This window comes from Microchirus variegatus (assembly GCF_963457635.1).
Source record: "Microchirus variegatus genome assembly, chromosome: 3".
NCBI classification, from domain to species: domain Eukaryota; kingdom Metazoa; phylum Chordata; class Actinopteri; order Pleuronectiformes; family Soleidae; genus Microchirus; species Microchirus variegatus.
The window spans coordinates 2,901,131-2,926,899 of record NC_139804.1 but is presented as its reverse complement, the minus strand read 5'-3'; the positions used below and the strand labels follow the sequence as shown (position 1 = coordinate 2,926,899).

The 25,769-nt window shown below is 42.1% G+C and overlaps 2 protein-coding genes across 3 annotated transcripts; one reads left to right on the top strand and one right to left on the bottom strand.

Annotated features, from left to right (window-relative positions):
- Nucleotides 1–1,033: 1,033 nt before the first annotated feature.
- On the bottom strand, nucleotides 1,034–12,661 carry tgfb1a (transforming growth factor, beta 1a). The gene is made up of 6 exons (XM_083886019.1): nucleotides 12,075–12,661; nucleotides 5,089–5,370; nucleotides 3,976–4,219; nucleotides 3,691–3,841; nucleotides 2,774–2,884; nucleotides 1,034–1,900 (listed from the first exon to the last, which is right to left on the bottom strand). Exons 1-6 carry the CDS (start codon nucleotides 12,403–12,405, stop codon nucleotides 1,853–1,855), a joined length of 1,167 nt encoding a protein of 388 aa, XP_083742145.1. The 5' UTR covers nucleotides 12,406–12,661; the 3' UTR covers nucleotides 1,034–1,852.
- A 5,256-nt stretch (nucleotides 12,662–17,917) lies between these two features.
- Nucleotides 17,918–24,475, top strand: LOC310924318 (cyclin-dependent kinase-like 1; the record flags this gene model as incomplete). Of its 2 annotated transcripts, none has more annotated exons than XM_083886021.1 (9): nucleotides 17,918–18,085; nucleotides 18,282–18,403; nucleotides 19,059–19,131; nucleotides 19,665–19,755; nucleotides 20,177–20,377; nucleotides 22,741–22,823; nucleotides 22,919–22,975; nucleotides 23,058–23,210; nucleotides 24,380–24,475. In XM_083886021.1, the coding sequence occupies 9 exons, from the start codon at nucleotides 17,918–17,920 to the stop codon at nucleotides 24,473–24,475; spliced, it is 1,044 nt and encodes a 347-aa protein (XP_083742147.1). The 2 variants fall into 2 exon arrangements, with proteins under 2 accessions (XP_083742147.1, XP_083742146.1); XM_083886020.1 differs by having other exon boundaries at nucleotides 23,055–23,210.
- Nucleotides 24,476–25,769: the final 1,294 nt, after the last annotated feature.

The window sequence follows — 25,769 nt, the reverse complement described above, 5'->3', positions numbered from 1 at the left end:
AAAATTTATTGACAGTCGCACATAGCTGTTTTAACCAAACTTGGTACACTCGTTGCTCTCATGATTCAAAACAAATGTCTAATTTACTTCCATTAGCTCCGCTCACCGAGAAGTCGGCCATTTAAAAAAAACAAAAAATGGCTAGTCTACGCATTTGAACAACCTCGTCCTAGCACGTTTGAGCTAGCCACGTCAAACTTGGTACATATGTTCTAGACAAGTTAGTGATTAAAAGTTGTCAAAAGATTTTCTCTACGTCAAAAGGCGCGGCCTCAGGGCTCTGACAAAGTTGACGTGTATTGGGCTTAAACGAAAATTTCTTGAATCATTTTTGGGGATTTTTTGACAGTGGCACATAGTTGTTCCGATTTTAACCAAACTTGGTACACTTGTTGCTCTCGTGATTCCAAACAAATTTACAATTTACTTCCATTAGCTCTACCCTCCCAGAAGTCGGCCATTTTGGAAAAACAAAAAATGGATTGTCTACGCATATGAACAAACTCGTTGTGGCACGTTTGAGCTAGCCTCGTCAAACTTGGTACATATGTGCTAGACACGTTAATGATTAAAAGTTGTAAAAAGATTTTCTCTACATCAAAAGGCGTGGGCTCAGCGCTCCGACAAAATTTGATGTAAAAATAGTGGGAAAAGACCTGAAAATTCCACTTTTTGTACGTAAACCGATTATTGGATATAAGAAGTTGCGTCACAACTGTATTTCTGTTTTGTGGACGCAGACACCTCTACAACAAACAAGATAAAAACCTTTCCATTCACATTTTTGTGAACATTTCGTAAAAAGAAAAAAATTTTCTCTGTCACTGAAATGAAAACACACACACATACATGCACTGACAAGTGCAACACACACACACACACACTGACAACACAGGCCTCTCTGACAAGTGGAAACATCACATGTGGTTTTGACAAAAATCTTCCCGTCTGACGTGATAATTTAACATCAATGTTTATTGCAACTTTTAAAAAAAAAATATTTACAGATACAAATGTTAAATGTTAAGTGCACGATAAACGACGGTAAACCGAAGGAAAAATATTGATTTGGACGCTGAATTTGTGCAGGCAAAGCGGAATCTTATCCTGAAATTAAAAGGCAATGAATTTAATTTACGGCAGTAGAAAAAAAAACAAAATAACAGAGTGAGTGTGTGTAACAGAGTGTGTGTGTGTGTCCTTCCCTAAAAACCAACACCACAACCACGTTCTCAGAGCAGTCACCAGCTAAAGACAACAAACACGGTGTCGTCACTCTCACAACCAGCGATATTAGTCACGGCTCTGAGAGTCTGAGGAGAAGCAGACGTTCAGTTACGAGCGCGAACAAAAACAGAACCAACTGACGGACGGTTTCCTGTGAATACGCTGGAGTTGGGAGGAGGGGTGGAGGGGGCGGGGTTTCCCCAGGTCGGACCGTCCGTCAAAAATCATCTGCCGCATTTTCGTCCAGGAACAAAAAAAAACGCTGTTTTCCAAACCTGGGATTTAGCACCGCTAAAGTACGACGATGAAGAAGAAGACGACGCGTCATTCATCGTTCTTCCTCTCTGCTCATTTCGGTCCAATTCTTTCTTTTTTCCACAACACATTTGAAAACAAAACAAAACAAAACAAAAAATCTGTCCAACCAACAAATAAATTAATTCATTTCCAGACAGAGACACATTTATATATCCACATTTCAAAAATATCATCTATAACCTATGTAAAAACAGTCCGTGTGTGCTTCCAGCAGGAAAACGGCAGAGCTCCACCACGTTTGAGCCGAATTGACTTTTCATTTTGGTCTCAAACTCGTCTCCTTCCATCTCTGCATGTCTTTGTATTTTTAGCTACACTTGCAAGACTTCACAATCATATTGGACAGCTGTTCCACCTATAAAAATAATACAAAAAAGAAGTGTTATTACCACGTGATAACCAAGTGCCTGAAATTAATCGTTTTAAAATTAATAATTCTTCAAGAATTTGGCCAAATATTGCGTTAATTGCTAAATTTGCGTTTTTTCTATCGTGTCTAAGTCGCACATAGTTGTTCCGATTTTAACCAAACTCGGTACACTTGTCCCTCTAATGTACTTCCATTAGCTCCGTCCACCCAGAAGTCGGCCATTTTGGAAAAACAAAAATGGCTAGTCTACGCATTTGAATAAACTTGTCCTAGCACATTTGAGCTAGCCGCGTCAAACTTGGTACATATGTTCTAGACACATTAATGATTAAAAGTAGTCTAATTATTTCTTCTACGTCAAAAGGCGTAGCTTCAGTATTGGGCTTAATCTAAAGTTTCTTGCAGAATTTGGCCAAAAATTGCGTTAATTGCTAAATTTGGGATCTTTCTATCGTGTCTAAGTTGCACATAGTTGTTCCTAATTCAATCAAACTTGGTACACTTGTTGCTCTCATGATTCCAAACAAATTTCTAATGTACTTCCATTAGCTTTGTCCAGCCAGAAGTAGGCCATTTTGGAAAAACAACAACAACAGCGTCACGACTGTTTTTCTGTTTTGCGGACGCAGACACGTCTACATCAAACAAGATAAAAACCTTTCCATTCACGTTTTTTTTTGTCACCATTTCAGAAATCATTAAAAACTCAATCATTTTGGTTTTGTGGACAAAACAAGACATTCGAGAACATCGTAATTTCCAGGTTTGACAAACACCGATCAACATTGTTTTTTTTTCTTTTCGCATTTTCTGACATGGATGAATAAAATAATGGTTAGTTGCAGCTCTGGTCGGTACCTTGTGTTGCCTGCCCACGTAGAAGAGGATTGGCAGCGGCTCCAGAGTCTGGGGGACGCAGCAGGGCTGGGCAGAGGCTCCGGGGTTATGATGCTTATACAGAGCCAAGATCTGCAAACAATTAAAAACACGATGGAAAACAAACACAAAGACGTTAGCGTTAGCCAGTTTCATTGCACACATGACATGTGCCAGAGCGACTGGAACAGACAAGGGGAGTTAAATGGGTGGTTTTTAAGTCTTTGTTCGTTTATTTGTTGAGTTTAATTAAAGCTGTAGTCGGGAAGATGGTTAAAAACCAAGCGTTTTTGACAGACAGTGGGATGAGAAGAGGACAAATCATGGCGTGGGTTTCATATTTTGAAGCTGAAGCTTACTTTCCAGAGGGTTTAGGGTTAGGGTTAAGAAGAGCGACATCCTCTGTGGTCCACAAAGGCCACCGTAGACCCCTTATGCACTATAGGGAAAGGGAGGGATGAGCAGAAGAGTCCTCGTCTTTCACAGCCTGATTTAGATGTCTTTAAGTCTTTCACGAAGGACATTTTATGTCCAATGGACGCCTGATTGGGTTCACGAGGACCAGAGAAAATGGTAGCCATAGAAAGTCCACAGTCTCACCATGAATTGTCAAAGGTTGTTAAACATTGGACCTTTAAAAACTCTACTAAAAGGTTTACGGTTAGGGTTTAAGGTTGCTTGTATTGGAAAAACGAGATGAGAGCAGCCAATAGGAAGACCCTCTCTCTCTGAACTGGACCTTGATTGGTTTTACCCAAGATCCTAAAGATGCAAAGGTCTAGTTCCCTCACAGTTATTATGAAATGATGGCTTTTTGACTCTGAAGAGAATAAAGATCCAGGATAAACATGAATTTCCTCCAAAAACTTATCACTAGAAGTTATTTGAGTCACTCTAACCTGAGAATATTTGTTTTCGGCGTTCCAGATGTAGGTGCAGGAGCCCATGCAGTAGTTGGCGTGGTAGCCCGTCGGCCTGTGTATCCACTTCCAGCCCAGATCTTTCCTGAAGTCGATATACAAGCTCCTCACGCAGCAGGTCTCTGTCTGGCTGCACAAGAGAAGACAGGGAAGGTGAGTGGAAGACCAGGTTTTTAGATTTGACAGGGGAGCTCCCCACTGGTTAGCTGGTTAGCTCACCGCCGGTTAGCTGGCTAGCTCCCCTGGCAGCGCTTAATGACTTACGCAGTGCATGTGTCCTTGCCATCTGTGGAGCGTTTCTTGCGGGACGCGGTGAGGGGGGTGCTGACGTTTTGAGGGATGGACATGGTCAGGATGTAGGGTGGTTGCCGGTTCAGATTAGCTAACGTCCCCAAGTCTCCCCTCCCAGTATGGATCCCAGAGATGGAAATCTGAACGCCACTGTCCGGCTTTTGGTCGTTCCCGCTGCATCCACAGAAGAGGCGGAGCTGGAAGCCCTGCTCGCTCGCTGGTGAGACAGCACAGAAGAGGATTAGGGCCATACAGGAAAAATATATCTGTATAAAATATATATGTAGGAGGAGTACGGACTTTAAAACTGAGAATTCTGACTTTAAAACTGAGAATTCTGACTTTAAATTCTGAATTTATGACTCTTAAACTGAGAATTCTGACGTTATTCTCAGAATTCTGACTTTAAATTGAGAATTTCTGACTTTAAAACTGTGAATTCTGACTTTATTCTCAAAATTTCTGATTTAAACTCAGAATTCAGATTTTATTCTCCGAATTCTGACTTTAAAACTGGGAATTTCTGACTTTATTCTCAGAATTCTGACTTTTAACTGACAATTCTGACTTTAAAACTCAGAACTCTGACTTTAAAACTGGGAATTTCTGACATTAAACTCAGAATTCTGACTTTAAAACTGGGAATTTCTGACTTAAAAAATAGGAATTCTGACTTTAAAACAGGGAATTCTGACTTTATTCTCAGAATTCTGACTTTTAACTGACAATTCTGACTTTAAACTGAGAATTCTGACTTTAAAACTGGGAATTTCTGACTTAACAAATGGGAATTCTGACTTTAAAACAGGGAATTCTGAATTTATTCTCAGAATTCTGACTTCAAAACCGGGAATTTCTGATTTATTCTCAGAATTCTGACTTTAAACTCAAGAATCTGACTTTATTTTCAGAATTCTGACTATATTCACACTTCTGATTTTAAAACAGGGAATTCTGACCTTAAAACTGGGAATTTTGACTTTATTTTCAGAATTCTGGCTTTAAACTCCGTAAGACAGAAATCACAACCTGTTCAATAAAAAGTCTACGCGATCACAATCGATGAGCGAGTTTATTGTAACCCACCATTCCCTTGAAGCCAGCTCTGCAGGGTCTCGGTGACATCGAAGGATAACCACTTTTCATTGGGCTGGCTGTTGATGAAGCGCGAAGCGAGGTAACGCGCCGAGGTCCCCTGACCGCTGTACAGCTCCACCCGCTGCTCAGAAGCGACGTTAGGCTTCTTGATAAGCATCCGCAGCTCGGCGCTGGTCAGCAGGCGGGAATCCCCGACACTCCGTCGTATCTCAGAGATGTTGAAGAATATCGGGATGCTTTTGGAGCTCGTGTCGTGTGTGGTATTTTTACCTGTTGGATTGAATATAGTAATAAATGTTAGAGAAACACAGAAACTCACAACTCACCTATTTATACAAGCTGACCTCGCTTCATGGTGTCCTGATGAACACGTCTGCGACATTCTTTTGTCAAAATACAGCCCTGTTCAGAACGCTCGATTTTGAGTGCCTGTCTCTTTAAACGCAAATGAGACACAGGAAACTACGTCAGCGTCGCTGAGGCTCCGGCAGCTAACAGCAGTTAGCATTTGGAAAAGCCGTCATTTGCCGACTCGAGCCGACACATTAGCGTCATATGTAAAATAGTGCTGGGTGCGTTGACGGTGTCAACGTTAGCGCTGTGACGTGTTTCCATGACGACTGACCGGAAAAAAGACGTGCGTGACGTCATGTTTACGTGACTCCCGATTGTTGAAATGAGTCTCGAAAGTAACGCTAAACTTTAAAAACAGAGGCACAAATACGCAGTACACAGGTACGCTGGTTATTTGTAGCGCTGCTCTTCTCGTTTTTAATAAACCGACCGCTCCAGTTCGACTGTAGGCGCGCTAAAGGAGCTAACGCAGCTAACGCAGCTAACTGGTAAACGGTGCCTGGACGTAAACATGACGCCACGTGTGTCTATTTCCGGTCAGTCGTCATGGAAACGCGGCATAACTTTGACGCCGTGAACACCGCTGACGTGCCCAGCACTAATATAAAATGTATCCACTGGACACGTAAATCCTCCGAGGCTGGAAGTTTGTGTAGAACTCTGTGCTGCACTGTGCAGCCAAGAATAGAACGCTTTTGCAGACTTCCCCTCTTCCGGATACTATTGCCCTCGCCTGCACTCTCGCGATAGTGGAGCTTATCAATTGATTTTGCATAACACGTCTCCTTTAATACTCAATTCCCTTTGTAAACATGAAGCTACATAAATGCATTCATATCATTTCAGTTCCTCACACATATGAAGTTACACAGAAATAAAGACAATATTAATAATAATAAGAAGAAGAAATGTGAATCTGATGTCTCATTTCACTCTGTTCCGCTAACCACATTGGAGCTAAATAGACTTGGAAAAGAATAAGACTTTTCTTCCACAGAGAGCATTTAATCTTGTGAGACTAACAGGGTAATTAATGGAGATGGATGTTGGAGTTCTTACCACATGTTCTACATGGACTTTGGAAAACATAACCAGAACCAAATGTACTTGTTTTTTTATTTGCTTGTGTTTTTTTTTACCGCAATTAGAAGAACACACTGGCTCAAGACGCATTTAAAAACCTCATATTTGGGATTAATAACAGAAGAAACCTGTATTTTTTCTAAAAGCATCAACACCAGCTCTGGTTGGTACACTTTTAAGTCAGAAATGCACTAACTTTAACATAAAAACAGGGTCAAAGAATCAGGTTTGTAAAAAAAAATGTCATCCCAGTGTTTATTCCTCTGCCTGTCATCATAAAAGCTTGTTTCAAACATGTTTTTCATAAATCTGTCCACACATTCATGGAAAGGAATCGCCAGATTCGCAGTGTTACTCAATCATCACGACTTCAGCCAAACACTCATCTCTTCCAGCTGCTGTAAAGCTGACCATAAAGATCACTTTTTGTTTTTCCTTAAAGTTTCCCATACGAGCAACTTCTCTCCCTTTGCCTGCCCTTATCATCATCATCATCATCATCATCGTCGTGACAGCAGGAACATTCAAAGAGCGTTGACGTAGAACAGAGCAGAGCTACCGAAGGCTTTAACACCGCGCATCTACGAGCGCTACGCTACAGCAGGATTAAAGGGATAGTTCGGAATTTTGGACATAAGACCTATTTTCCGACTCCAAGTCGGTGTGATGGAGACGTTTTCAAGAAATTTCATTCAGTTCTTCTAGTTGCCGAGTTCCCTGGTGCTATGGCTAGCGCAAGTCAATGGTACAGGTTAGCATGGCATTAGGCATCAATCTTAACCCTCAAGCTCAACCCTTAATCTTAACTGGCCCTCAAAACCAAGTGTTGAGGGTTATTTTGTCACTTAGAAATGGGACACCCCTTAAATGCAGATACGTCTTCAGACTGCAGGGGGCAGAATAACGCGAAAGCTGCGTCCAGTCTGTTGACTCCAAAAAAGAAGAAGAAGAAGAAGACATTTACGTCACGATTATTTATTACGATCCGTTTGTCAGTCAAGTTATTAGGTTGTCAGTTAGTTATAAGATGATACTCATACAAATACCACAACCACGGACATATTCAGCTGACAGTTACCACACACCACAACTTATTGGAAAGTAAACCATAGCAAACGATCGCTTGTCCGCACCGGCCGACTATTGACAAAAGATCGTAAAATAATAATAAATGTTACGCAACAATGACGTCAGTAATCCATAAAATGGGCCTAAACTAAGATAATACAATGGTTTTCATCATTTTTATATCTCTATTAACAAAGAAAATACTTCATTTGTAGTGTAAGCTGCTTTCGACGCCATCTTTCTTATGTGAAAACACGCAATGCATTCTGGGTAGCCCTTGCTCCCAAGGGTGGTCTCGGAAAATCTCAATATTGAGGGCGATACAGCCCTTAAACTTGGCCCTCAACTTAATTTTTCTGAGAATCGGTACAGCACTTGCACTAGAGGGAGCGCATTTTTGAGATTGAGGGTTAAGATTGAGGGTTAAGCAAGGAATTGGAATTCACCGCAATATTTGAAACAAAACTAACCTCGCACCGCATGAATTTTTGAGGGACTACTTTCTCAGCAGCAGCGGAATCAGTCCACCGCTGCCGGAAGTATGACGCGCTGCTGCTGCTGAGACATAAACCCTTCAAATTGCAAGGTTGGTTTTATTTCAAACATTCTATCAACACAGATATGTACGTCGATAGTCTGCTTTTACAATTGATTAGCACTGCGGAGTCGCTATGAGTGTTTCTAATGCCATGCTAACCTGTACCAGTGACTTGCGCTAGCGATAGGCCTAGCGAACTCGGCAACTAGAAGAACTGAATGAAATTTCTTGAACACGTCTCCAGACGCCTCCATCTCATGTCCAAAATTCCGAACTATCTTGAGACGTGCGAAGATAAGCAACGATGTAGGAGGTATGACAGGCTCAACGCAAAGAAAAACAACAAGATATGATGTGAGGTGAGTTGTGGAGGAGTGTCAGCCTGGGGTTTAACCCAAACCCAAACACTAACTCTGCTGAAGCCTGCCAAAGCCAAGGAGGCTAAACTCTCACATCCAGGAATTGCTCAACGACAGCAGCTCCAACCCCACACCTCACATATTTGTGTTGCATGGCCGATCCAAGCCGTACCAGGATCCTCCGTATCAGGGGGCCGCCTGTGTATCATTTACCGGCATCGTCCATCTGTTCTGGCTGCATAGCAGCTCGCGAGGCGTTTTTCGGCTGCCAAACTGAAAGTGAAAAGAGCTGGAGTGCGGAGTGCAAAAGGGAAACGAGATGACATTTCAGCGGTTCCACCCTGTGCCGACCCAGTCAAACGTTTGGTTGTAAAGAGCATGAATGGAAGGACGCGAGTGTCATCGTAAACCGCGTAGCGTTGTGCGCAGAGTTGAGATGACATTAGCGAGCGCAACACCGAGCTCGGAAAAGTCCTCGTCTCTCTCTAAGCTAAGTTTTTAAGTCGACTGTGATAAATGTGCCACGGGTTAACAGAGTGTTTGTGAAACAGGAAATTAAGTCACCTCCCAAAAGAGGCACAGTGGCTGCTGCTGCTGCTGCTGCTGCTGCTGCTGCTGCTGCTGCTGCTGCTGCTGCTGCTGCTGCTGCTGCTGCTGCTGCAGAAAGGTTTTATTCTGTCTTTGAAAGGGTTTGTGTGATCTAAACACAACGCAGGAAAAAGTGTAAACTTTCAGATAAGGCCTCGCTCTGCCTGATTCAGGGGTAAAGATAGCGCCCGAGCCAGTATACTAACATGGGTGTGGGGAGGGGGGGATTTGGGTCCGATCCTCGGGACAGCTGTTGTAACAGGTAAGAGAGTCAGGCCTGTAATTATCAGTGGGAGGAACCAGATTCCAGCAACAGGCTAAATACCTGCCTTCTCCATATACTCAGCTCCACCTTCACACATCCCACTCGTCAATGTCTTGTTTCTCTGACCCTTCGTGGTCGCGTCAGCGGCTTCATTCTCCATTAAACGTAACCGTCGAACCTGCAGTCATGAGCTTATTTCAAGGGCAGAGTGAGCTCAATAACATTTGGACCATTTTTTTCAAGGTCAATGTGCGTGGGCTTCTAGAAATGGGTGTTGCTGCTAACTGACAGGGGGGAATTCAGCCTCATCCACCACATACGAGTCACCGCAATGGAGAGTAAAACAATTAGGCGTAAAGAACACGCCGTGCGTAAAAAAAACTGTGCGTCCCTTACAGCTTGTTTTGTAATATAAGCGAAAAGCGAAGCCAGTTGATGAATATTCGAAAAACTTTCTTTCCAGTGGGAGTCGACTTAAATTACTCTGTTAAAATAAAAGTCATCTCTCATTTACTTCCCAGCAGAAGTTGGATTGGCTCCCTCCCACACATACTCAAATAAGGGCTGAGCTTTTCTTTTCTCTTTTTTTTTTTTTATATATATATATATAAATAATAATTGCAATTGCACTTTGGCGTTGGCTCTTTTTCCCAGTGTGGGGGGAAAAAAGCTTGGCTCTGTTAAAGAAGAACACACTGAGGGATAAGGCTCTGTTTTCAGGGGCTGCACCGAGGACTCAGGCCCACAGAGGGGTGTTCTCTGGCATTCCACAGAGGTAGGAAACACATTGCTCCCCATGGGCACCGCTCAAACCGGACCTGAGTCAGTCAAGATCTCAGTGGCCATCGGCCTGATTTCCTTCCTGCCCGAAGCTGCCCCTGTCACAAACACGCTGCAAACACACTGATAATAGTTCTCAGGAAACTCTGCAGAGGGAGAAGCAAGAGAGCGGCGGGGAGGCATAAATAATATGAAATATAAAAAAGAAAGAGAAAGAGAAAGATGTGATGGAGAACAGGTGACAGGATAAGTAAGGGAGAACCCGATGCTCAGGTTTCAGGAAACCCCCGGTCCCCAAGGGACAGAAAATGAAAGAGCGAGAGGGTGAAGGAGTACATGTTGTCTTTAATCTAATTTTTCTATTTTTCCCCCTCCGCTTCTATGGATTTGCATCTAAGCAGAACAAAAATCATGCCCCTTCGGTGTCAAAGTTGCTTTGTTTTCCTGTTTATTTTGGGCTCCGTCCTTCCACCAAAAAAGTCTTCCTTGTTGAAGTGTTGGATTAAAAGAGGGATAGTGTGGATGCCTGCCTGATAGGGTGAGCAGTGTAGGCATGTGGAGAACAATGGAGCAAAGACACAATTTTCCCAGAGGGGAAAATATGTTTAGCATAATAGCTTCGAAAATTACAGCCAAAAACCATTTGGCTGAACGAGCAGCATACGCAAATGGCACGCCAAACAAACAGCGCTAATAAAGCAGTAAAAAAAAACACACAAAATGCTGCAGATGCCATGAAAGCAAACGCCAGAGCATCAGACCAGATGCAACGCTCAGTACCACTAACTTGTAACGCCTGTGATCTCTGAACTCCTCCGGTTGCCTGAAGATGTTGGGTGGAGATCAGAAGGGATACACGTGTTCAGGGGGAATTTATGGATGAGATTGGAATTCGCAGAAAAAAAAAAACCATTAGGCAAAGCATGATTAATTTGGGGCAGTGGCCGCTGTGGCTTTGTACTACAGGGTCTGCTTTACAAGTGGAATAACACATGAATTCTTTTCATGGTTATTAAAAACAATGAGAGCACTCTTAATAAGCTAACCCTAACCCCAACTTATCAGAAAATGTATTTTAAATCCAATACACACTAAAACGTAAGTGTTTGTGTGTCTCCTTAAGAGGCTGAATTTTTAAAAACAACGAGAGAACTCTTAATAAGCTAACCCTAACCCCAACCCATCAGAAAATATATTTTACATCCAATGCACACTAACCCCCACATGTTTTCATGTCTCAGTAAGAGGCTGAGTTTTTAAAAACATCTAGCGAACTCTTAATAAGCTAACCCTAACCCCAACCCAAACCCTAACTGATCAGAAAATGGATTTAAAATCCAATACACACTAAAACTTAAGTGTTTGCGTGTCTCCTTAAGAGGCAGATTAGATTCAGGCACAATTATTTTTAAGGGGGGACGACGACATGTTTCAATTCAGTATGATCGGGCATGATTTGATTCGATTTGATGTAATGCAATTCTTTATTGAATACAGACTTGTCTGCACTTGATATCAACTCCACGGGAACAACCACGGCAGCATCATTAAATCATTTTACGACGTCTAAGACGGGGAACATTGATTGGTTCGTACACGTATGTCCAGAGTATTCCTATCTTTTTGGTACGCACGTACAAACACGATCACGCGACCAGTGATGTTGTTGAATACATGTTGGCCACCGTGTTGTGGTATCAGCACAGCTGTGTTATTAACAGCTTAGTGTTTTAAAGGGATAAAATGACTGATAACGGGGTCTTAAGAGCGTCGAACGTGGTGTCACTACATTTCTTTACCAACCGAGGACCAAAATGGAAATAGGATTGGTGACTTTTTTTTGGTATTATTATGCCGAGCTTTGGTTGTGTAATAGTTGTCATTACAGTGCGAGATCCCATGTAAGATTGGAAAAAAAACACAGCTCTGTGGTACTCACTGGTCATGTTGAACTTGTGGAGCACCTTGGAGAAGTACTCCTCCTCCTCCTGCTCGGTGGAGATGTCCGTCTGGACCTCTTCAAGATGCTCCTTCAGCATCTCCTTGGAGCTGTTGTAGAGCGAGAGCAGAGCGGAGGGAATCTCCTCCTTGTCTCCGGCCTGATCCGGCTCGGGCTCCTTCGGCAGACGCAGTTTGCTGAGGATTTGGCTCCGAATGGCCTCGATGCGTTTCTTCTTCACCATCTCGAGGTCCACCGTCTTGCATGTAGACATGCTGCTGACATTGCCCACCGTGTACACGACCATGAGCATCAACAGTGCCAGCTTCATGGTGCCAATCTCCGCCGTTACAAATTATGTAAATGAGTGTTTTTTGGGGGCAAAATCCTCCTTTTTCTATTTCACTCGCTGCCTCCGACGCTTAGGGAACAGTGAATCACACCACCGTGGAAAGGTGGTGTTTACACACAGCAGAACAATTAAGGCAGTGTGGAGAGTCCCCAAACGTCCAGGACTAGCAGCACTACCAGTGCTGTGAAAACCACCTAGCGCCTGTGACTTGTTTGCATAGAAGCAGGTGGAGAGAATCTCCCGGCACGGTACAGACAGACATGGAACGATGAGCCAACCTCTGACTCAGCCAAACAGGTAACTCTGTGACGTCCCAGACGACTGAAGGAGTCCAGAGTGGAGCTGTCAAACGCCAACAGAGTCCATACGAGCTAAAACAAACCCTGACTCCACGTGTCAGCACAGTGCCAGACGCTCTGAGTGAAGCAGTTTAAATGAAAAGCAGGACGCTCAGAATGACTAAAACAAGGCTTCTCAGAGGAGATTACGAGGTATTCTGAACGCGGACGCAACATCTAATACCCGTGTAAACGTCTCTGTCAGAGAGAGGACGGCAGTGATCCGACCTAAACCACCTTCCTTTTTCTCTGTAAGTGAAGTTTGATCAGATGACCTCTTACTTCCTTTACAGCCCCAGATACAACCCTCAGGGGCTTTCGAGTTAACCCAGCGATGATCGAGTGTCCACAGAGAAGGCAGTGAAAGTAAAATAGAGTTTTCAAAAAAAAAACGTGTCTACAATCTTATTCCAAAAAAAAAACACACACACAGTCAAGTTAATAAGAACAATGTGACAAACTCGTTGCTGCTCTCCACTCTGAGTGACTACCTCTTTTTTTTTTCAAACGGCATGTGATCAGTGTACAGCTGCAGTTCACCAGAAGTGGCTTTCAACACCTCCACACACAGAGCAGCTGCCCCTCTATAAATGCGTCTCCATTCTCAAACACGTTAGTACGCGGGATGCTACCAACGATCGGCCGTCGTTTCCAGTTAGGAAATATAAATGACTGAAGCTTGACAAACCTTCCCCTTTCAATGACCGTACCATCCAGACGCAGCAGCAGCAGCGGCAATGACAACAACAGCAACTGTTAAGAGTTCCTCTCAGCTCACGCTGCTTCAGGAATCAGATTGCAGCCTCGTCTGTGTCCACTTTCTATCCATCCATCGGTATCACCTCGTCCGCTCACGTCACAGCTCCTTCACGCCCTCCCCTCTCTTCTCGAGTCTCCTCTGACACGACTCCCTGTTCACACCTCCTGCCTTTCTGCCTCTCTCCTGGTGCTTGTCAGAGCTTGCTGGTGACAAAGTGATTTGTGGGAGCTCTAAGCTCGGCTAACTTTTCCTCTGCACTCCCTCTCTCTCTCTCTCTCCCTCAAGCTCTTCTTTCTTTTCTTTTTCTTTTTTTGGTGGTTCCTGTTACTTGTCTAATAGAGCGCGGAGCTCTCCGCCCAGGAAATGAGGGTAACGGCCACAGTGCAAAACATCTGCTGCTTAACAGAGTTCTGCTGCCTGCTGCCTCCCGTCCACATCAGGAAGCCAGGGGCTGAACGTGCCGAATTACCGATTATCACTCGCACTCTGTGTGACACGCTGAGGCTGTGAAGAACGACCCACAACGCCAACAAGAACTCGCTCGCATGGCATCTCGCGTCTCGCCAGATGGCCGCCACATTTACCTGGTGGTTGAGAAGGTGAACGCCTGCCAGACGAGAGAGTACTGAAGCACAAGCTGGTCTAACAAAAAACAAAAAAAGTAGACAAGGAGAGCCAACAGGGCAGGATCATGTGAAGTGATGCATCCTCCAAGGTCTGGGCTCTTTTTAGAGGCTGGATTGTATATTTTCAAAAGGAGGGCCAGACTAAAACAAACGGTTGATGGTTAAAACTCATCGCCCCCCTGTCTGAGGGATGATTCAACAGGGAAATGAACATAGTAGATTGCCATTGTAGTCTTAGGGTTTTTTTTTTTTTATGTTTTGGCTAAATGCGTTTCACATGGGCGTCTATTGTTTTCCATTCACTGGGAAAGTTATAATGAAAGAGCTATTCATCAAACGCTGGCAATAAATGGGGACATTTAGCATAAGGAAACTTCAGCAGGCGAAAATCCCCTACGATGCCAGCAGAAATGTAAACCCCACAGTGACATCAGCTCTATCTCACAGGCTTACCATTAATTATGGGTTGTAGTGATCAAAATGAGGCTTGTTATGTCAACAACTACCACTGTCACTTATCTTGTTGTGTGGGTCTGCTGGAGCTTTAATGGACGTGTACTGCCACCTGATGGTGGACAATGGTATATCATAGTCCATCAAACTCATGTTTGAATTTGAATTTTCCCCCATATAATCAATATGTATATTGTAATTACTAGTCAATAAATACCTTAAAATGAGGAGCATAGAGGAGCAAAGAAACTAGAAAATATCTGACAAAAGTCATACTTTATGTTGTCCAAAATTTGACAAAAAAGTAAAAAAAATAAATGTGTCCAAAGTTTGAAAAAAATAAAATAAAAGTCATAGGTTAGTATGTCGTCCAAAATTTGAAAAAATAAGTTAAAAAAAAAATTGGGGCCAAAATTTGACAAAAAAAAAAGTCATACTTTAGTATGTCATCCAAAATTTGAAAAAATAAGTAAAAAAAATAATTTTGTCCAAAATTTGACAAAAAAGTCATAAGCTAGTATGTCGTCCAAAATTTGACAAAAAAGTAAACAAAAAAATGTCCAAAATTTGACAAAAAAGTCATGAGTTAGTATGTCGTCCAAAATTTGACAAAAAAGTCATGAGTTAGTATGTCGTCCAAAATTTGACAAAAAATCAGAAAACATTTTTTTGTCCAAAATTTGACAAAAAAAAGTAAACCAAAAAAATTGTATGTTGTCCAAAATTTGACAAAAAAGTCCAAAATAAATTGGTCCAAAAAAATTGTGTGGAGCGACTTGATCTACTAATCAAATCAAACAATACAAAATCAAGTGCGAATATAGAAGCATACATGCTAAATTGACCTTCGTAAATGTTCTGACCTATTTTATTTGTTCTAAATTTGTGTTTTTTTTAACAACTGTGGTGCCTCACTGACTCCAACGTACCAACAACACATCATACCTTGTCTGCCATGGGGTTCATTTCAGAGCCTTTGCCACACGGCCTCGATGCCAGCACCTCCAGTGGTCTGTGTGTCTCTGAGCACATGAGTGCAACAAGGTCTGCTTTTTCCCACCATTCACCGTGAAGTCCTTACACGTGATCCTGCACAGGGTCCCATTAGACGAGCCAAGGGATGACGACGCTGGGAGGAAAAAGAAATATTCTCAGTCAACAAAGAGAGCAGATATACGGTGAGTCATGTTACCACATCAGAGCTGCTCCTGCACATTTCACATCTGTGGTAGGACATCTAACAGCTTGTGTTAACCAGTACTGCAGTTTATATAAAGTTATATAAGACGTGTTAATATAGAGCAGGGGTCTCAAACTCAAATGACCCCGAGGGCCACTGAGAGTCCACTGTGGTCAGACTTGCAATATGAGCAATATTATCTTAGAATTTTAGCACAATATTCCCTTTGTTATATTGCATTTACACTATTATGTGATGAAATTTCACAGAATTTCAAAATAAAAGTGTGATAAATATGCACAAAAATAACTTATATTTAGTAGGGGGCCACAAGTGACCCATGGGCCATGAGTTTGAGACCTCTGCTATAGAGGAATTACATTGCTTACTCAAAAGAAACACATTAATAATACAGCTAAAAGCTGTCTTTATATTATTAAAGCATTATTGCGTCATAAACATTCTTAATATTGTTGTTTGTCTGATTTACGACTCATGTTTATAATACTTTCAGCACCTAACACAATAAGGCAGCACACCCTATAATATTATAGAATGCTTTTAATATTAATATTATTTTAGTAAATAACGAAAATGAATGTAGCAGAGTTATAAAATGAAGACTGAAAGTTTAGCCTTATATTCTATTATTTTCTTTTATTATTGTCTACATTTTAATGCACAGCATATAGCCTAGCTACCAACCAAACCAACAAACAAACAAGCTAGCAGCTATTTATTTATAAATAACTGCATTTTCGCCAAACTATCAGTGAACGCACACTATTTAAATGCTAAACAAAATGGCGGCAGTCTAATAACACAACACAGAAACTAGTTTAACAGCTATGTTTACAGATATAAGTATATATTATATACGTGAAATTGCTCTTAGCTTTATTAGTTGCCAGGCTAGCAGGAAAACAAACCTGGTGGCTGCGTCACTGCCTCACCTGCCACTGCTGTGTCGAAATGTGTTTCCGCAAGGGGGCGCTGCTTTAAATAAATAAGACACTCGACACTGACACCAGTTCCGGTCGCCCGTCTCCATGGATACAACGTACCGTGTACTCTCGTACGTGCCGTAAGTGGCGTAGTCGAGCTTTGTGAATGTCCGCTGTCTTCGCCGCAGCATTGTTGCTCTTGTTTTCGCCGCTGGTTTCTAAGGGAGCGAAGTTAAACAACAACCGCGATGTTTGCGAAGGAAGGAGCGTTTGACGATGAAGAGTCAACAAAGAAAGATGACAAATGAAGAGTTAAAGTCGTAGAAAGAGGAGTTTAAAAAAAGTGCGGAGGAGAAGGAGGAAAAACAAAAGACTGCGTAGACCTCGAGGCATCAAGGATTAAGGAGACAGTCATCAATATAATCCCAGATTATGATGTTGTGAATTTAGGAGAAAGGTGCACATAGATGTAGTTTTGCGGATTATTTCAGAGGCACAGGTGAGTTTACTTCTTCTTCTTCTTCTCATATAATGTTAACATAGAAGACGAAGAACCGTTAGAGATTAGTTTGAACTATTAGGATTAATCTGTTTAGATGTGTTCTTTTTCTAAATTATGAGACGAGATTAAATTTACAAATGCGGTTTTGCATCTCACCAGAAGTGCAACAGTGCAAAAATAAAAAATAATATTTTATGATATGTACAGAATGAAATGTAAGTAATTTACAGATATGCAGAGTAATGTGTAATTGTTGGGTATATATGGATGGATTAGTGAGCGCTTTAAATATATTGTACAGATTATTATATACAGATAAGATGCAGTGAATACGATATATTATATAGACATATGGATAATAGGACATATGGGTTATATATACAGATTACACAATAATATATATATACATATATATATAGACATATATGACAAAAACGTTTTAAAAAAGTCATACTTTAGTATGTCGTCCAAAATTTTACAAAAAAAATAAAAATCAGAAAAAAAATGTGTCCAAAATTTGACAAACGAGTCATACTTTAGTATGTTGTCCAAAATTTGTCAAAAAAAATTTAAGTATCAGGGAACGAAATGCACAACAATCATAAAAATGTTGTTTTCTAAGAACACTGTGACTGTTAGAATTGAAATAATCCCTGGGTTTGACAGCTGTAGGCGACAAACTGCACCGATGGAGAAATATGAAAAGTTGGCCAAAATCGGCGAGGGCTCCTACGGCGTGGTGTTCAAGTGCAAACACAGAGACACCGGGCAGATCGTGGCCATCAAGAAGTTTGTGGAGTCCGAGGACGACCCGGTCATCAAGAAGATCGCGCTCAGAGAAATACGGATGCTGAAGGTGAGATTGGTATTTTAACTTTCCAACTGGGGCTTGTAAATTGGAGGGTTGCCTGTTCAAATCCCCCCTCCAGCCCAGGTCAAGGGCTTGGGTACCCCTGAGCAAGGTAACCAATGTTAATTGGGCACTCTAAATTGACGGGTTAAACCAAAGTGCTGACTGCGAGGTGTTCATCTTGTTCCCGTTGGTCCCACAGCAGCTGAAACACGTGAACCTGGTCAACCTTCTGGAGGTGTTCAGGAGGAAGCGACGGCTCCACCTGGTGTTTGAGTTCTGTGAGCAGACGGTCCTCAACGAGCTGGACAAACACCCGCGAGGGTAGGTCATACAGGACGTATGTGAGTACGCGAGTCTGAATCTAGACTCGTGCGACCGGGCACATATTGGATGATACCAGCTGTCAATCACACCGGTATTGATACTCGTCTACTATGACAAAATCTCACTTGTGTCTCAGGATATATTTATTTCTATGGTCCAAAGGTACTTCCAGGGTCCAAAGGTACTCTTCAGGAAAATGCGAGTCAATAAAGTGAGAATTTGGCTCTTTTTTCCCCAAATATATTCGTTCAAACTAACTAAGGTCTTTCCGCTACCGGATGTGTCGCCCCCCGGTGGCCGTGCAAAACCGGAAGATTCTTTTAAAACAGTCATGTTACTGTTATTTACTTGTGCAACCTGTGCTCACCAAATATGATATGAGCGTAGTTTTGTCTTGCAACGAAAACAGCAAACCTACACGAATAAGGCCTATATTTGCAGATGAGCGTGAAACTCTAGCTGCTCCTGAAAACAAAATGCCACAGTTGCTGTGAGAGACCAGGCCGGAGGTCGCCTGGGCGACGGCAGAGAGAAGGACGACGGCGCAAATAAAAGAGTTTTCTTTATTTGAAATCATCGGGGACGATGATGATGATGATGAATGTTTTGTTTCTCTTACGACGACCAGTATTGTTTTGTGTTTTCTCTGCAGCGTCCCAGAGGCTCAGCTGAAAAGCATCGTTTGGCAGACTCTGCAGGCTGTCAACTTCTGCCACAAGCACAATGTCAGTATATCTTTATTATATATATATATATGTATACATATACATATATACATACATGTATATATATATACACTACAGTTCAAAAGTTTGGGGTCACTTATAGAGTCACTATAGTCACTGAATAGAAGGAACACTTAATCCATACACATATTCATTCGCTCGATGAATATAACACATTTTGACAAAGAAATCAAAATTTTGAGGAAAAAAAAAATTTTCGGAAAAAAAATGAGAAAGAAATTAAAAATGTGAGGGAAAAAATTAGAAAAAGATAACATTTTGAGAAAAACAATAATTTTGAGAAAAAAAATCTAATTTAGAAAAAAAATAACATTTTGAGATTTTTTTAAGAAAAATAAATAAATTAAAATTTTGAGAAAAACAATAATTTTGAGAAAATATTTTTTTTGAGAATTTGTCTGAGAAAAACAAATACTTGAGAAAGAAATTAAAATCATGAGGGGAAAATCTTTTTTGCCTCCTCTGTCATTTATATATTGTTTTCCCTTAATCCCCGAGTGTTTGTGTTCCAGTGCATCCACCGCGACGTGAAGCCAGAGAACATCCTCCTGACCAAAACCGGCGTCATCAAGCTCTGCGACTTTGGCTTCGCCCGCATCCTGAGTGAGTATAAGTACATACCTAGTACCCGGAAAAGGTCCGTGGCATTTACGTGCATTTAGTGTTGATGATGATCCTCTAATGACTTATTCAACACGGAACTCGTATTATCCGGCGCTGACGAGGCCTTCACACTTCACTGTTTCTATAAATGCATCCCATGAGAGGAGCGTTCAGCCAGTTAGTGAGTGTCTCTGTTTACCCTGACCCACCTTAGGTTTCAGGGTTGTGTTACCATACGTTAACATGTAGTCATTCAGCGTGCCTTGTAATCCCCCCTCCTGTACAATGTGTGTGTTATTTAGTGTTCATTATTCACTTTGTAAGTGTGTGTGTGTGTGTGTGTGTGTGTGTGTGTGTGTGTGTGTGTGTGTGTGTGTGTGTGTGTGTGTGTGTGTGTGTGTGTGTTATCTCTTTGACTCAGCGGGACCAGAGGACGACTACACGGACTACGTGGCGACCCGATGGTACCGAGCCCCGGAGCTGCTGGTCGGGGACACTCAGTACGGACCTGCGGTGGACGCGTGGGCGCTGGGCTGCGTTTTCGCCGAGCTGCTCAACGGCAATCCGCTCTGGCCCGGGAAGTCTGACGTGGACCAGCTCTACCTGATCAGAAAAACTCTAGGTGTGGACGCACACAGCTTGTAGGGACAGGGTGTTTGAAGCGGGGTTGGTAATCCCAGTGTTTCCACACCTGTACCCTATTTCTACAAGTGAACCTAGTTCCCTGGTCTGTGACATGCTTTGGTCAAAATACCATAAGGATGAAGCACCGTACACTCTTAGAAAAGTGCTAAGTAGAACCATATAAGGTTCTTTGGCTTGTCCTCATATGAGAACCCTTTTTGGTTACCAAGAACCCCTTTAAAACCCTTTATTCACGAAAGGGGTTTTTAAGGGTTCTCTGGATCAAAATGGTTCTTACTGGAACCATCAGTGTTGCCAAGAACCCTTGAAAAACAAATGGTTCCAGGTAGAACCACAGCCCTTGCAGAAGAACACTTTTGGAACCCTTATTTCTGAGAGTGTAGCAGTTCAATCACACTGAACAAAACAGCCCTGTTCAGAACGCTCGCTTTTTGAGCGCCTGTCTCTTTAAATATGCAAATGAGACACAGGAAACTACGTCGGCGTCACTGCGGCTAACGGCAGCTAACAGCAGTTAGCATTTGGAAAAAAAGCTATCATTTGTCCAGCTCTATGGGGTTAACGCATGACACGTTTCCATGACGACTGACCGGAAAAAGACGCGATTATGTGACTCCCCGATTGTTAAAATGAGTAACGCTAAACTTTAAAAACAGAGGCACACATACGCAGTACACAGCTACGCTGGTTATTCGTTTCGTAAACAGACCGCTCCAGTTCGACTGCAGGCGTGCTAAAGGCGCTAAAAGAGCTAACGCGGCTAACTGAGCTAACTGGTAAACGGTGCCTGAACCGTCATGCGTTAACGTTAACGCCGTTAATGCGCTAACGTGCCCAGCACTAATATAATATATATATATATATATATATATATATATATATATATATATATATATATATATATATATATACGTAAATCCTCTGAGGCTGGACGTTTGTGTAGAACTCTGTGCTGCACTGTGCAGCCAAGACTAGAACACTTCCGGATACTACTGCCCATCACCTGCACTCTCACGTTTTTTTTGGGAGAAAGCGGAGCTCCGCGAGACAACCATTCCAGGAATTTATCAGTCTGACATCACTTTGCCTACTCATAGAGCCTCCAGAGTCCCAAATATAAGTATTAAAACGATTTAAAAGTTGATTATGCATAATATGTCTCCTTTAAGTCACGTTTCCACTAGCATAGTACCTGCTCTGGCGCAGGTTCCAGGCTCGCCGAGTAGCTACTATGCGTCACATTGCTAGACTGCCGGCCACAGGTTGGTCAGAGTGCTGTCACATGAAAAGACGTCCGACACAAGAATCAAAGCCGAACAAAGCCGAACTGTAGCTCAGTTAAAAAGACTTCACAATCCATAAAACGTAGGTTAATCTCCAAAGATTACCAGAGAAATGTCTAAAATCTCCATATTTACCAGTGGAGTCTGGTGTATTGAGTCTGCTCAGGTCATGGAGGAAGAACTGAACAAATAGTTTTTAATGATTCAGTTACACTGAAAACAACTGTTTTACAAGTGTGTGTGTGTGTGTGTGTGTGTGTGTGTGGCTACGTTTACACTAGCACGGGTATTTTTAAAAATGGAAACCTTCCCCTTCCTTTGCGCCTTTCGTTTACACAAGTTTACCAAAACTTTTTTTGAAAAAAACGATGATAGAAATGAAGATGAAGAAAATATCCGTTTTTTTTAAATATCCAGCTAGGGTAAACGTAGCCAAAAAGAACGTCACGGCAGTTTCGTGCAGCGGTGCAGCGATGACTCTTTTTTGTGGGAAATGCAACTTAAACCTTTGCCGAGGCTGACATAGAGAGGTGACTCAGACGTGTATCAGTGGCAAGAACGAGTCGAATCCAGAGTTGCACAACTCGGTGGGAAAAAATCTGAGCTTTAATGAGATAATCAATGGCAGAAGTATCAGGAAAAAACAAAAATTTATAGTCTAAATATGGCAGGAAAGCTCAGAGAGGACAGAAATGCTGCAACACTCGAGTCTGAGGACAGAGACAAAGTGTCAGAGAACTCCAGGGAAGCTCAGGTATATATATGCACTCTGCAGTCAGACACAGGTGGAAGTAATCAAAGGGGGCGGGGCAACACAGGAGGGCAGGAAGTGAAGACAACGTCCTGAAATTTCAAAATAAAACAACTTCGTAAAACCACTGACAAAAGCAACACTTTCATAAAATAAAGTTGTGACTTACTGGAAGTGAAATTGTTGCTTTTGTCAATGGACTTTGGTGCAGGGAACAAAAAAATTGACCTATTTGTTTATGTTTTTTTTCAGATTTTCTAGTTTTGGATATTAACAATTGTGATTGACTTTATTTCTTTCCGTCAGGTGACCTGATCCCTCGTCACCAGCAGGTCTTCCGCTCTAACGTGTTCTTCAGTGGAGTCAGTATTCCTGAACCTGACACGACGGTACGAGAAAACCACTCAAACCACATGTGCATGATGCAGAAGCGCTGACCAGGTGTGATGAAGTGTTCTTTTTGTTTTTGTTGTTTTGCTCTCAGGAGCCTTTGGAAAAGCGCTTCCACGGTGTGTCATCTCAAGCCCTTCAGGTCATGAAGGTACGTTGAATACTGCGTCGGAGTAATATGATTTATTTGCGTTGACTGACGTGTCATCGTGTGTGTGTGTGTGTGTGAGCAGTCGTGCCTCCTGATGGACCCCTCTCTCCGCCTGTCCTGTGAGGAGCTCCTGGAGCTGCCGTATTTCCAGGAGGAAGGAGGAGCTAACTGGGGCCGCGAGAGCGAGCGACCGGGACGGCGCCACGACAAAGGCAGCCGACGCAGACAGGCCGGGGTGCGTACGCGACGCTATCGTTGTGCTGTATTTTCATAATTTCACGCTGGAGTTAAAGCTAGCACCGAAATTTCACAACGTTTCTTCAAAGCTGTTTTATATAAGGGTCACGGGGACCTTTCACCGCTAACTCTAATGGCTAAGTTAACTGTTAAATTGCGTTTCCACTAGCATAGTGCTATGCTACTATGGAGTACCTTTTTCAGTACCTGCTCTGATGAGTGTCGTCACAGGAAGAGACGCAAGCCGAACAAAGCCGAACGGTAGATCAGTTAAAAAGACTTAACAATCCGTAAAAAACGTGGGTTTATCTCCAACAATTATCAGGGAAATGTCTAAAATCTCAATATTTAACAGTGGAGTCTGGTTTAGTTGGCGACAGCACAAACCCTGCTGCTGTCAGTCAAGTGACGGAGTCTGTGCTCCGGTATATGTTTTAATTAACTAGCGCTGGGCATTTTAACGCATTAACGTTAGCGCATTAACGTTAGCGCATGACACGGTTCAATGACGACTGACCGAGAAAAGACGCGCGTCGCGCCATGTTTACGTGCCACGGCACATGCTAGTGCTGGGCGTGTTAAACGCGTTAACGCTAACACGTTAGCGCATGACGCGGTTCAATGACGACTGACCGAAAAAAGACGTGCGTCACGTCATGTTTTTACGTGCCGCGACACCGGAGTCCAGGCAACCGTTTACCAGTTAGCTCTGTTAGCTGCGTTAGCTCCTTTAGCGCCGTTAGCGAACGGTCGAACTGGAGCAGTCTGTTTATTAAAGGAAAAGAGCAGCACTACAAATAACCTAGCATACCTGTGTACTGCGTGTGTGTGCCTCAGTTTTTAAAGTTTAGCGTTACTTTAGAGACTCATTTTAACAATCGGGAGTCACGTAAAACATGACGTCACGCATGCGTCTTTTTCCGGTCAGTCGTCATGATGGAAACGCGTTGTGCTCTAAACTTGCGATAATGATCCAGTTGCACTGAAAACAACTGTTTTGCAACTCACTCGTCACTCGTTTGTGTTTGTGTCGCATGTGAAACAAAGTGACCGGAGTTTCATGCAGCGGAGCAGTCATGACTCCGCCCACTTTGAGTCGGTACTTTTTTGTAGTGAAAAAACCAAGCTCTCTTGTCTCTCTCTCTCTCTCTCTCTCTCTCTCCATAGGCACAGTATCTGCCTCACTTACCAAACAGCAACATCTCACCAGCACCGGACGTCAAGAAGCAGGTGAAGCATAAATATCACCTGCCCAACATTTAACGACTCGGCAGCAGCAGCAGCAGCAGCGACACTTTATTTTTGTTTGTTTGTTTTTCCCGAAAACTAAGACACAATTATGTTCTGTGTTCTGTGCTGGAAATCGTATATGAATACAGTCTCATTTGAATACACTTGCTTTGACTCCTCACTTCATATACTTATCTCAATTTTGTTCATCTCCCGGGTGAAACCGACAAAATATTTGATCAGATGAGCCTTTTGTTAAGATGCCGACTGCGTTTTTGGAGCTTAAAAACGCCAAAAAAAAAACGTGACATTGTTTTCAAGCTCGGTCGGTGTTACAGGCTACTTATTATGGTCCGTGACAGGAGATGCATTCAATGGAACGGCAACTGCCTATGCTGCAAAGACACCTCATAAAACAATAAAATTATCTATTTTATATAATATTTTTATGTATATATATATATATATATATATGTATATGGGTCAATGACGAGAAAGCATTTTTAAAAAGTATTTTCAATACAGATGTAATGCATATTTTTTAGTCCAGACCAATGTGCTTGAACATGTCTCATATATTGAATAACTATTCAGTTTTAACTCATTTTTTTTAACAGTATTTTTAACTTCACAACAAAAAAAATGTCAGGTGGCACAACCAAATATTTATAAAAATATATTTACATTCCTAATATTTATTTTAAAATTAATGATTTGGCAACTATCCCTCAAGGTGTTTACATTAGATAAACATTAGATGTGTTTTTTTTCATTGTGCAAGATTTTTGCTCTCTGTAGGTCAGGTTTTTTTTAGCATCCTTAACATCCAATTTTACATTTAAAGACAGGAAAATAATCACACTAATAGACAAATTCATATATTCAGTATAATAACTACACACATTACATTTATAAACCTTTTGGTCACTTTAACTTATCATTTATTGGTTTAAATTGGTTGCCCCACCTGACGAATAATATGCACCTCGCACAAAAATATGCACGTCACGTCATTGACCCATATATATTTATATTTATATATATATATATATATATATATATATACACATACATGCATATAAAGGTTTAATCAAATCCTGCTGACAGTTGACACTCGTCAGTAATGTGATGGGTCCTGTGATCCCAGGAGAGTCCTGACATTGTGGTTCACTGTGCGGCTCAGACACAGTCTCAGGACAGCGATACACTGGATCATGCGTTCACACGCTGACAGCCTCACACACTCACACACCACTTGATGGATCGCCTGACCTTAAACTGATCAGATTACTGATGTCACTCCTCGTCAAACCTCACCGTGTTGAGG

Bases quoted from the DNA above. Each gene is read 5' to 3' on its own strand.
- tgfb1a (XM_083886019.1), bottom strand. From the start codon at position 12,405: ATGAAGCTGGCACTGTTGATGCTCATGGTCGTGTACACGGTGGGCAAT. The intron at 3,842-3,975 runs GTAAGTCATTAA...TCTCTTGTGCAG, and splicing joins GGCAAGGACACATGCACTGC to CCAGACAGAGACCTGCTGCG. The intron at 2,885-3,690 runs GTTAGAGTGACT...AATTGTTTGCAG, and splicing joins CCGAAAACAAATATTCTCAG to ATCTTGGCTCTGTATAAGCA.